At 44.2% G+C, this 13,228-nt stretch overlaps 1 protein-coding gene across 1 annotated transcript in view; it reads right to left on the bottom strand.

Annotated features, from left to right (window-relative positions):
* Nucleotides 1-13,228, bottom strand: part of LOC140202325 (glycerol-3-phosphate acyltransferase 1, mitochondrial-like) — a 58,858-nt gene that overhangs the window by 30,137 nt on the left and 15,493 nt on the right. Inside the window, exons 8-12 of the mRNA XM_072267232.1 lie at nucleotides 10,284-10,383; nucleotides 9,624-9,760; nucleotides 8,273-8,372; nucleotides 4,898-5,107; nucleotides 784-891 (exon numbers count right to left, since the gene is read on the bottom strand). Coding sequence (XP_072123333.1) covers nucleotides 784-891; nucleotides 4,898-5,107; nucleotides 8,273-8,372; nucleotides 9,624-9,760; nucleotides 10,284-10,383 — 655 coding nt within the window. The remainder of the gene's footprint in view (nucleotides 1-783; nucleotides 892-4,897; nucleotides 5,108-8,272; nucleotides 8,373-9,623; nucleotides 9,761-10,283; nucleotides 10,384-13,228) is intronic.

Below are 13,228 nucleotides of genomic sequence, written 5' to 3'. Positions count from 1 at the left end.
ATTTGTTTTTTTTTTGTGCGTGGGGGGAGAGTTGATGTTCTTGCTGTTTGCATGATTTGTTTTACTGCGTGCGGGGGGGGTCGAATTTGCCATTTCATTGATTTGATTTTTTTTGCGCAGTGGGGGGGGGGCAGGTTGATATTTTTCTCTGAACAACTTCCATAGTCTTCTTTCTTTTGTGGCTATCTGGAGAAGGTGAATCTCCAAGTTGTACACTGCATACATACTTTGAAAATAAATGAACCAATCAACCTTTGAACCTGAACATTTCCTTTCCAACGAAAGGAATCAAGGATAATTTCTTCACCCAGAGCAGGGGTTCCCAACCCTTTTTATGACACAGTCCCCTACCATTAACCAGGGAACTTGTGGACCTCAGGTTGGGAACGCCTGACCTAGAAGATGATGAGGTGAGGGGTCTGGAACCCACTGCTTGAAAGAAGGCATGGGCAGAAATTACTAGCACATTTTTAAAAAGTACCTACAAGAACTACAGGTTTCGGGCAAGAACCTCAAAACGGGATCAAGCTGAATTGTAGATTTTCAATTGGCCTGAATAGCAATGGACTAAGTTGCAAATTTCAATACTTCTATGATAGATTTTGCAAACACACGTTGGTTAGCAGTGTCGAAGGTTACTATTTTTAGCTACACCACATAATGCATACGAGTCTGAAGTCAAGTCTATTTCACTGAATGATCAGCAAAACAAAGAGTAAAACGTGGAGTCCATTTTTAATACAGAGCAACACATACACAGATATGAATTAGCCTAGACCCTACCTTCAATGAAAATGGTTGTCCAAAATCCACCCGAATGCAGCCATATCTCTTTTGTAGAAATCTGAACATCCAACAGATTGCCGCAAAAACTGTAGTCCTTCTGTTACCCTGCACAGTGCAAGAAATTTTAAGTTTCTGTAATTGCCGCTAAAGACACTCCTGGATGTACACAGACCAAGAACTAGCATGTCAGTTAACGGACCAGGTTGAGATTCTGAATGTTAGAGAACACACATCCTCATTGACAGTTATGTGCTTTTTCTTTCATCCTCTCACAAAGATAGCAGCTCCAAGTTCATCATGTCGCTGTAAACCATTATGTCACTTACCTTGAGAACATGAACGATTGTCACCTTTAACAAAGGGTCTGGCTTTGGCTTGAAATGCAGACATAAAACCAGAAAATACTGACACCAAACGTCTCCAGGTCTCACAATGCAAAGGAGCCCATGAGAACTTACGCAGGCAGAATGTTAAAGTCACCAGAACGTTAAAGTTCTGACAAGGTAGTTGCAGAAAAAGTGGCATAACATATTAAAAGTAAGTTTGCTCCATGTTTTTATTTAAACCACTAGAGTGAAAATGCTTTCGAATTTCAACCAACTTTTGTTCGGGAAATTTCTACAGAGTACCTCTCAGCCTTGGCCATTTTTCAAGTCAGTCTGGAGTGCAAATGATCAATGTTTTGTTGTAGGGAAAGATCACACAAACTCCACAGGCAAAATACACCTTCCAAACGTCAGAATATTGACCACAAGCAGAAAAGTCACTCCAAGTGTTCCTCACACTTGAACTAAATAAAGTGCACCTCAGTTGCAACTGGCCGGCTAAGCAAGCTATTAAAGCATTGACGTGATCAAAATGATTCTGGCCAGTGTCACACTGTCAGCTTAGTTTCATTGATGCAGGACTGGGGCACATAAAATTACTAAACACTTGAACATAATACTAAGAAGGAAAGGCACTATAAATTGAACGGAGATAAAGATATGTGAAACTATCTGGCTGTTTGGGTGAATACAAAATGACCTAAATGACTGTTTGAAGAGCAGGAAATTCACTAGGTTCCCTGGTTATTACTTTTCTCAAAGAGTTTGTTTTTTTTTGTGCGGGGAAAGTATAAGAAGTGGCTGTCGGGTGAGCTGACAAAAATGGCTGTTCTTGAAGAGTGGTCCACTGAACCTACCATGGGAACCTCATTGAATACCTTACTCAAATCCATTTACAGCACGTCTACTGCTCTACCTTCACCCATTTGTTTTGTTACTTGCTATGCCGACTATCCCTAATCAGACTATGCTCCTCCAAATGCTTGTAAGCCCTGCCTTTAAGAATCCTCTCCAATAGCTTGCCCACCACTGGTGTAAGGCTCACTGCCCCAGGATTATTTCCTATGATCATTCTCAAGCAAAGAAATAACACTTTGCCACCCACCCACTACTCCTGTGGCTAGAAGGATCATCACCAATGGCAAGGCAATCTCTTCCCTCGCATCCCATAGTAACCCGTGTTATACTCCAACCGGCCCCTGGGGACTTATCTATATTAATACTTCTCAAAAGTTCCAACATTGCCTCATTCTTAACTGCAACATGTTCCAGCCGATTAGCATGCTCTACGCTGACCTCGCGTTCATTGAGGTCCCTTTCACTGCTGAATACTGAAGCAAAGTATCCCCAATCTCCCCTGACTCCAAGCATCTTTCCTCCTTTATCCTTAGTTGGTCCTTTTTTCACTCTATTCATCCTCCTGTTCTTCATGTACGCGTAGAACTCCTTGGGGTTTTTCTTAATCCAACGCACCGTGGGCTTTTCATGCCCTCTTCCAGCTCTCCTAAGTCTCTTAAGCTCTCTTGTAACTCTCTAGAGCCCTGTATGATTACTGTTTCCAGAAGGAAGAAAGTATGCTTCCTCCTTCCTCTTGACTAAATGTTCCAGTTATCTATCTATCCCTTCTTGTCAACCACGGTTCTTTCACCCTATCATCCTTTCCCTGCCTCAAACGGGGCAAACTTATCCAGCAGCCCATGCAATTGCTCCCCGAAACAACCTCCACATTGCCGCTGTACATTTCTTTGAGCACACCTGCTCCCAATTTACACTCCCAAGATCCTGCCCAATCGCATCACAATTAAGTTCCAGACGAGCCCTGCTTTGGTATGGCACAGCGGCCTAGCAGTTAATGTAACGCCATTACAGTGCCAGTGACCCGTGTTCAATTCCGCTGCTGTCTGTAAGGAGTTTGCGCATTCTCCCTGTGGCTGGGTGGGCTTCGTCCAGGGGGTCATCTCCCTCTCGCCGGCAGAGGCATCCGTTAAATTGCCGATTAATGCAGGGGTCCCCAACCTTTTGTGCACCGTGGACCAGTTTAATATTGACAATATTCTTGCGGATGGCCCACCGGGGGTGGGGGTGTTCAAGTAGGGTTAAACTCACCTCAACTAGTCTTTTACAGTTAGGGTTGCCAGCTTTCTCACTTCCAAATAAGGGACAAAAGTAGCAGTCAAATCCCAGGACACTTTACCTCAGGAAAGACTACCATGACCATGAAGCCTTGCGCGGGCATCTGTGTGAGTTGCACATGCGCGTACGTGCCAATTTTTCTTCCCCACAAATCCATTTTGCCTTCATCTTCCCGACTATGCTGTACATACATTATTTCTACTTTATACAGGCTGAGTATTTATCATATCATTCCTGCTTTTACTATATGTTAGTGTTATTTATTTTCGGTTTCATGTGTTACTTGGTATGATTTGTTAGGTTATTTTTTGGGTCTGGGAACGCTCAAAAATTTTTCCCATATAAATTAATGGTAATTGCTTCTTTGCTTCACACCATTTCGGCACAAAAGGTTTCATAGGAACGCTCTCCCTTAGCGGGGGAAATACTGGACAAACCAATTTAGCCCAATATATTGGATGTCCCGGCAAATACGGGACACTTGGCAACTTTATGTTCAAGTTCAACAGTACGTGACAGGGAATGAGGAAAGGTGCAGCTGACTCATATCGTTTCCTCGCGTCCCAGTAGCACATGCTTTGCGGCCCGGTGGTTGGGGATCGCTGGATTAAAGAGTCAAGGAAGAGTGAAACACCCAGGCGAGCGAGAATCCAGTGCTGATTCCCCGCCTTTTTGATCGCTGCTGCGAACGGATCTCTTGCTGCTGCTGGAGAAGGAGTCTGCGTGACGACCCATCGCTGCTCCGGAGGGTAGGTCTCTCTCTCTCTCTCTTCCTGGCTGCTGTCAGAGGGTGTGACCAAAGCTCTGCGTTTATGGATTGGATTCTGGACTCCCGCCTTTTTCAGTCTTATGGTTTCTATAGTCTGCATTTTCGCCCGTTCTCCCTTATTGCTGTGTTGTTAGTTTTTGTGCATGAGGGGAGGGGGTTAGGGTTGAGGTTCTTGTTGCCACAGCGCATTTTTGTTAGATCTTTGTGCGAGGGGGGGGATGGCTTGGGGGTTGCCTGTGGTGCAATCTGCTGGGGGTTTTTTGTGTGTGCAAGGCAAGGGGGCTTTAGGAGTTGATGTTCTTGTTGCCCCTTGGCACATTTTGCTAATTTTTTTTTCTGCAGGGTTTGGGGGCTGATGATCGCGTTGCTGTTGTTTTTTGGTCTGGGGGGTGGATTTGAATGTTTCCCTGAATGACTTCGATGGTTTTCTTTGTTTTGTGGCTATCTGGAGAAGACGAATCTCAGACGTACTTTGGAATAAATGAATCTTTGAACCTTTAGTAATTGGGCAGTGAGGGCTCACTGGGCCAGAAGGGGCTGTTGAAGTTTCTCTCAATACGTTTCAAAAATTACTTAATTAAACCCTCCCAACAGCTGTTGCAAACCTGCACAGACTTGCTCTGAGTATCAGCACATCAATGCACGGGGAACAACGGGGCATGGTTCATGTGCAGTAGAAGAATACGGTTTAATCTGGTGCCAAGTTTAAAACAGACAAAGCCTGTTCGTTCACAGAACTTCTATGCTTTATGCACAATTTGGATGATTGCAAAAGCTCGCTTCTCCCAAAAATTAGATTCAAGGATGAACAAGAAAGCAGGCTTTATAACATAAAACGCAAAAACCACTCTTATTCTAGTAGGAAGCTAAGAACTACCCTTACCATCTGTTCATAGCAGTTTTCGTCGACAATACGATCGTAAGAGACACCCACAGGTATCAGTACAGCATCTGGTATCAATTGGTTATGAAAAGCGTCGAACACCCGTGCTAGCCATTCCAATCCTGCGCAACAAGGTCGCCCGCCAGACGGAACTAGGTCTTCCAGATACACCAGCAGACTCTGATTCTCGCTCAGCAATCTCTCAATGTACTGCAATATTGGACACAGACAAGAAAATAGAACTCCCCGCAGACCAGCAATCAAACAGGTTAATATTCGCAAAGTATTGTTCAGCAATCGGTAGTAACAGAAACATAATGCTGGCAGAACTCAGCAGGCCAGGCGGCACCTATGGAAAGGAATAAACAGTTGACATTTTGGGCTGAAACCCTTCGTTAGGGCCAGGATGAAACTAGAATACAAAGGTTGCAGCAAGGCCAGTAATTATTGCCCAACCTTAAGCGCACCTTGGGAAAACGATGAAAAACCACCTTTGCGAACCGCTGGTGAAAGTAATCCAGTGTTGACTGTCCAGTGAGCTCCCAGGATGTCACTGATGCTGAAAGTGCAGACACGTATTTCCATGTCAGGATAGAGAAGAACCTACATGGAGCTATAATCATCTAGATGTGGGCAGCATTCCATTAGCTCCTTACTTATGCCTTGCAGTCAGCAAAGCTTTGCAGCGTCGGAACCTGCCACCAGTCACAACTGAGATTATTTCCTGCATTGTTGAAATCTACCTCTCTGGACGGGTTGGCGGAGGGCAAAATAGTATCACGGCTCAGAGATTAGCATTATGTACTACAGAGCTATTAGTTAGTTAGATGGGTGGACTTATGTGGCCGGTCTTTTGTGTTTCCCATCAAGGCCGAGCCATTAAATTTTAATGATGGGGCATTAAACGATGGCATTAGTGTAGATGACCATCAAGGATGGGGGGAGGGTGTTGGTTAAACTCTCTCTGGTCCAAGATGGATTGAAAGGCTTAGCGTTCGATGGCTTAGAGCCTCTACTCACTAGAATTCAGAAGAATGATGGGGAGACCTCATTGAAGCCTATCGAATGCTGACAGGCCTTGATAGAGTGGATGTGGAGAGCATGTTTCCTATGTTGGGGGGAGTCTAAGACTGGAGGGCACAGCCTCAGATTAGAGGGACGTAGAACAGAAATGAGGAGGAATTTCTTTAGCCAGAGAGTGGGGAATCGGTGGAATTCATTGCCATAGGCAGCTGTGGAGGCCAATTTATTGGGCTGATAAATTCTTGATTGGTCAGGGCATGAAGGGATATGGGGAGAAGGCAGAAGGTTGGGACTGAGAGGGAAAACAGATCATCCATGATGAAATGGTAGAGCAGACTCAAGGGAAAATGGATCAGCCATGATGAACTGGCAAAGCAGACTGGATGGGCCTAATGGCCTAATTCTGCTCCTATATCTTATGGTCATTCCCTGATACTATTTATGGAATGAATGTTACTTGACACCTGTCAGCAAGCATGGGCTACTTCGACTATGGACCAGGTACTGGCAAACAGCAATAGTGTGGATAGGCAGCAATAGTGTAGTGGGTCAAGGTGACTCTTCTGGGTTGTATGACTCGATACCTCACTTGCTGAGGAGCTGCGATTCTAATGTTTATTTTGCATATGCTCGAATTTTTGACACTTTTTCCCCATCTACCCAACTCCACTCCAAATAAGGGGAAAAAAATTACACAAATGATCAAAACTGGTATCAATTACAGTGATGAATAGATGATGCAGCTCAGCTAAAAATACTACCCGTTTTTCTTAAGTTTACAAACCCTCCGAGGGTTCCCAGCAAACAGTGTTTACGTGGCTGGTCTGGTTGAATTTCTGGCTGAGGGTTTTGATTCAACTGTGGATTTTGTTCAGTATTTCTCAGTTACAAGACTAAGAAAACGTGGTAATGTCTGGTTTTTAAGCGTTTCAGGAATGGGTCAATAGATCCATCTGTGCCATGTGTGCTCAACTTTAGAGGAAGGAAGTTTGTGCTTGTCTAGCTTCTGGACTTCAATAGCATAGTGTTCACAGTTAACAGGGTGTGCTTGTATTGTTAGCTGTGTGGGGGTGAGTGAACTAATTAGGTATGTTTGCATGTTAAGCTGAGAAGCCATCAGAGGAATTTATCTCAACCAAATTCTTGAGGTTTCATCTGTTTAAGTCCAAATTCCTCTCTTCTTTAAACAAACTACAACCCCTTCCCAAACTTTGTTTGTGCAGCTCTAAGGCCCGACTCTTACTGAAAAGTAACAGAGAAGCAAACTTTATAGAAACATTCTTGGCAACAACTCATACGTTGGAAACTGCTATAAAACCACAGTACTTATTAAACACTTTCTATAGACCAAAGTCATTCAAAATGCTGGAAAGTACTCCAGTAAGAAATCTTCATGTCACTTCAAGTAGAAAACGTTCATTTGGCATTGACTAGTTGAAGTTACATTATATAATAAAGCGGTGGGGCAGCGTGAAAGAGGTCAAGGCTATTTAATTCTCACAATGAGACTTTTTCCTGACCACTTGAATTTTAGAGTGTTTAGTTTTCTAGCTACTGAAAGTGTCAACTTAAGGCTGATTTATATTTCTGCGCAGTAGCCTACGCCGTTGTGAGCATTTATACTTGTGCGTTGGCGTGTCTGCGTCACTCTGCAATTCACCGCCAAAACGCTAGTTGGCGGTGGGGTTCCTATGCCACTGTGTTGAGTTTCTTCGTGTTGAAACTGAAGGAGGGTGAATTTTCTGTGCTTGTCCAGCCACTGAGAGACATGGACAAGGAAATGCTTTTCAAATATTTTCGGATGTCGGCAGGTAGATTTGACGATTTGGTTCATCATCTCCAGCCATTTATTTCGCATCAGTGTACGCACAGTGTACTCAGAGACTGGCAATCACCATTTGAGATTTAGCTTCGCGTGGAGGTCAACAGGCTGTAGCAGCTAGCTACAAACTGGCGTCAAGCACAGGGTCGTCCATGATTTCTGAGGTCTGTAAAGCTTTATGGAAAGCATTGCAGCCAGAGTTCCTGCCCTGCCCTTCAGTCGCCCAATGGGAAGCTATTGCAGCGTAGGAGGAAATGCAATGCTACCAAGCCGGCCAATCACAGTTGTTGCGGACTGCATCGCCGCGACGCATAGTTACATTCTTGGGAGAGATGCGTGGTAGGCTACAGCGTAGTGTACGCGGCTACGCCGTACTTATGGCGTAGATTTGACGCAGAAGTATAAATCGGCCTTAAGTTCATATCTTGTGTTGTTTGAACTAAAGTTGGCTCTGATATAAGATGCAAGTAATACAGATTTTTCTTTATGAAGTGTGACAATATAAAAATCAAGACAACGCTTTGACTAACCAAATTTAAGACCGTCTTATACAAATTCTTCCCAGGAGTTATCTTAGTTCCGTGTGGTACTGGTGAAGTGAAGATTCCTCCCAATCTCCGCAGCAGAGTCCTGACCAGTTGAAAAGAACCAAAACAAAGAGCATCATATATCCATACAGGGTCACCTTCGAAAAGTATTTTGTGACACTTCTCGCACAGCTGTTGCCACATTCACAAGCTTCGGGCATTGCCCTAAGACATTCACCAGAAAAATGTGGCGCCTTCTGGGGTGCTATGAAGGAGGCCACTCGAGCGAGCCACTGATTCAGACTCTGAAAATGTGACCTCTGCTCCCCGGCTGCTCACAATGAAATAAGACCGGACATGTTCGAAGTATGTTCCTGCATTGCTGAAACGCAGTAAACACAATTCTTTGGGTACACACACAAAATGCCCGAGGAACTCAGCAGGCCAGGCAGCATCTATGGAAAAGATTAAACAGCCAACGTTTTGGGCCCAGACCCGAAACATCGACTGTTTACTCCTTTCCATAGATGCTGGTTGGCCTGCTGAGTTCCTCGGGCATTTTGTGTGTATTACTTTGATTTACAGCATCTGCAGATTTTCTCTTGTTCATTAATTCTTTGGGCGGTAGGTTACATAGGACTTGGGAAGAAGAAAGAAGTTCCAAAGAAGTCTAGCATTTATGCTAGTTGCATGAACTAGTTTTGTTTAGCTTTAAAAATAACTTTTCAACCTTATCTCCTGTTTATACGGTGACCAAATTTTGGTCTGATGAAGAAATGAGGTCAGGACGTAACTTTCTCCCTAGCATCAACTGTGCTGACTAGTTAATTGGATGATCTAAACCAAGCAGCAACTAGCGAACTATTTCATACCAGCATAGCAGAAAAACATTAGAATCTACAAGGGCCCAGTAGTCCCAGCATCAACAAACAGAGGATAAGTATTACTTTTAGATCAGAGATAGACATGTGACAAATATGTCCCAGTGGATGACATTCAAACAACGAAATTCCTAGTTGTCATTTTGTCAATATAAGTAAATTCAATGAAGAATGAAGCATTCTTCATTCATCATGAAGAATGAAGCAACAGCAGGCAGGACACAAAACAGTATCTCTATTCACACAGTAATTACACAGAGCTGCAGATTAGCATGATTTATACACACACACACACACATATATTATAATACACACACACACACACACACACACACACACAGTGGCATGCAAAAGTTTGGCCATACATGTCACAATAATACACAAGATTCTCAAGTCCGAGAGCTAAATATTTTGCTTTTCGGTACAACATATTCCCAATCCTTACTAATAGCTTGAGGACTTAGTAATGTCACCTGAAAAATGGAAGCTGGACATCTTCCCCACAAGTAATGTATGGGACTCTGATACTGTGGCAGAAAAGGACAAAGGTAACCAGTAGGTAATCCAGACGAGATTTGCGTACAGGGAAGAAGATAAATGGACCATCATACTGCCAAAAATACAAACATAGTCCACCATATTTATTACACAAATAATTCCATGCATTATTATCTGCTACATTTTAAACTCAATCTGAACACACACACTAACGTCACTGCAATACTATTTAAATAGGGCCATAGCTAACAAGAACATTTGCTTTATTATATGGACTAACATTTACAATCCTAAGACATTTCAATCAGTTCTGTTTGAAAGAACCAGTCTTATGAATCCAATGGGTTACTTTGCTCCAGAATATTTCCATTAAGTAACTGTAAATATTTAACAGTGCAAAACTGTGTGCATCTGCAGGAGTTGGCCACAGGGTCAGGTAATCCACCGATGAATTACTTGCACACATCTACAAGGCAATCAAACTAAGCATCAGCCGGCAATGGGAACTGCGGCAAAAGCTGGACTGTCACAAGGAAATGGCGCTGTACGCACCTTTCAGAAACGGGACATCTTTTAAACCTTAAACAGAAAAACTATTCTTCTAGAGTTTTCCTAACAGACAGTCAACACCTTACCTCTTCTCTTGCTTTCCGTAGCATCTCAATTTGCCCTCGATGAACTTGCAGATTTACAAAAACCCAATTAAATACTTTCAGCAACACCCAGCTGGTTATCCTGTGAAGAGCAAAGCACTCAAAATTAACGTCTGTGGCAGTTTATGGCTCTAGACTCAACTGGACTCTGGTTTATTTGGAAATTGACTATTTGGACCACTGATTGTCCTTTCAATTTACTCTGGCAGCAATTAAAACCTGTGGTAGATGGCATGCAGATTTGTACCATGCATACAAGACACAAAATGTGCTATAGTTACAAGATCAACAACACAAGGTTAACACTTTCACTGTAAGAACACCCCCAGCTTTTCACAAACAATGCCAATTCGTCACCACCTTTGATTCAACTAACTTAAATATGGCACTGGATCTGTGCTTAGCCTCACAGTCATAGGTATAAAGCGAGTGGAGCAGGGAGCTAAGCTCACGGCACTGTAGTGCCCCTGTGCTGATGGAGATCATGGAGGAGATGTTATTGCCAAACCAAACTGACTGGGGTCTACAAGCGAGGAAACAGAGCAGCGGTCTCCAACCACTGGGCTGCAAAGCATATGCTACCAGGCCGCGAGGAAACGACACGAGTCAGCTGCACCTATCCTCATTCCCTGTCACGCACTGTTGAACCTGAACAGAGGGCTGCCAACTGTCCTGTATTTGCCAGGACATCCTGTATATTGGGCTAAATTGGTTTGTCCCATACGGGACCGCCCTTGTCCCGTATTTCCCCCGCTAAGGTAGAGCGTTCCTATGAAACTTTTCGTGCTGAAATGGTGTAAAGCGAAGAAGCAATTACTATTAATTTATATGGGAAAAATTTTTGTGCGTTCCCAGACCCAAATAATAACCTACCAGATCATACCAAATAACACATAAAACCTAAAATAACTCTAACATGTAGTAAAAGCAGGAATGATATGATAAATACACAGCCTATATAAAGTAGAAATAATGTATGTACAGTGTAGTCGGGAAGATTATGCCAAAACTGATTTGTGGAAAAAAAAAAATCAGCACGTACGCACATGTGCACGTCACGCATGCGCACACAGGTGCCCACGCAAGGCTTCATGGTCATGGTAGTCTTTCTCGGAGTAAACACAAGTGTCCTGTCAACACACACACAAAAATGCTGGTGAACGCAGCAGGCCAGGCAACATCTATAGGAAGAGGTACGTTCGACGTTTTGGGCTGGAACCCATCGGCAGGATTTGACTGCTACTTTTGTCCCTTATTTGGGAGTGAGAAAGTTGGCAACTCTAACTGTAAAAGACATGTTGAGGTGAGTTCAACCCTACTTGAACACCACCCCCGACCCCGGTCGGCCAGTCCGCAAGAATATTGTCAATATTAAACTGGTCCGCAGTGCAAAAAAGGTTGGGGACCCCTGAAATAGAGGATTCAGTTACACAAGGAGGTACAGAGGTCAAGGACTTAGTGATTAGTTTGAAGGGGATGATAGTGTTCAATGAAGATCATCCTGATGTATGCACCTTCATTCTCCAGATGTTACAGAGTTGAGTGAAGAGCCAATGAAATGGCAACTGCTGTTGACCTGCTTTGGCGGCAGGCAGATTGGAGCAAATCCAGGTCACTCCTCAGGCAGAAGTCGATATGCTTCGTGACCAATCTCAAAAAAACTTCTTCACAATGGATTTGAGTGCTACTGGACAATAGTCATTGAAGTACGTTACCACATGCTCCTTGGACACCGGTATGATTCAAGCCCTCTTAAAGCAGGTGGGTACCTCAGAATGCCAAAGCGAAAGGTTGAAGATGTCAGTGGTTGACGACGTCCAGCCAGTTGATCAACACAGACCTTCAGTACTTATCCAGATACACAGTCCGGGTCAGATGGTTTCTGTGGTTTATCTTCTTGAAGAATGCTCTTATGTCAGCCTCAGAGACTGAAAACACAGGGTCATCAGGGGCTGTTGAGGATTGTGAAGGTATCTCCACATTCTATCGGTCACAGGCGCTGAGCTCACCTGGGAGCAAAACCTTATTACTTACATTGCTTGGCTATGCCTTGCGGAAGCCGATGGCATTCAAGCCCTGCCGCAGGTGTCAAGCATCCTCCTGTAATTCAAGTCTGGTCCGTGACTGCCACTTCACATGCGAGACGGCTTTCCAGAGGTCATACCTGGGCCTCGTGCGTTGCCGGTCTTGAGCACCAGCAATCTGACCTTCAGCAAACGACGGATCGCTTGGTTCATCTCAGGCCTCTGGTTGGGGAAGGCTTTGAAAGATTTTGAGAACACACACTCATCCGTGAGCATCCAGGACAACTGTGGCATATTTATTCAGTTCCTCTAATGAGTCTCTGAGCATGGTCGCAGTCCACTGACTTGAAATGATCCTGTAGGCACTCCTCCATCTTCCATGGCCACTGTTTGAAGTCCTTAACTCTCCTGCCTTGCTCTTTATTCTCTGCTTGCATGCAGGTGGAGGAGGACTAGGTGAGCAGTGCTCCCAAAATACGGTCTATGGAATGGTAGGCATTCTTGAAGGTGGTGAGGCAGTGGTCGACTGCGTTGGGCCCTCTGGTGCTACAGGTGATGTATGGATGGTAGCTGGGCAGACATTTCTTCAAGCTAGCCTGACTGTGGTCTCCAGCAAAGATGTGAAGGGTGTCAGGGCAGGATTAATCAGGGCTCTCAGTACATCAAGTGCTTGCTTAACATCTGCCTTGGGCAGTACGTAAACTGGAGTCAGGATCGCAGCAGCAAACTCTCTCAGTAAGAAGAATGGCCAACACTTAACCATTAGATGCTCCAGGTCGAGAGAACAGGAGCGAGACAAGAGAACTACATCTGAGCACCACGACGAAGCAGGTGCTGCTGCCTCTACCCTTTCTGGTGGATTGAGGACCCCTCAGTGCAACAGAACACAGCAATCTCCCATTT

Source organism: Mobula birostris, chromosome 8 (genome assembly GCF_030028105.1).
Source record: "Mobula birostris isolate sMobBir1 chromosome 8, sMobBir1.hap1, whole genome shotgun sequence".
In the NCBI taxonomy this organism is placed as follows: Eukaryota; Metazoa; Chordata; class Chondrichthyes; order Myliobatiformes; family Myliobatidae; genus Mobula; species Mobula birostris.
Note: the sequence above shows the minus strand (reverse complement) of the source record. Positions and strands in the feature narration are given on the sequence as shown.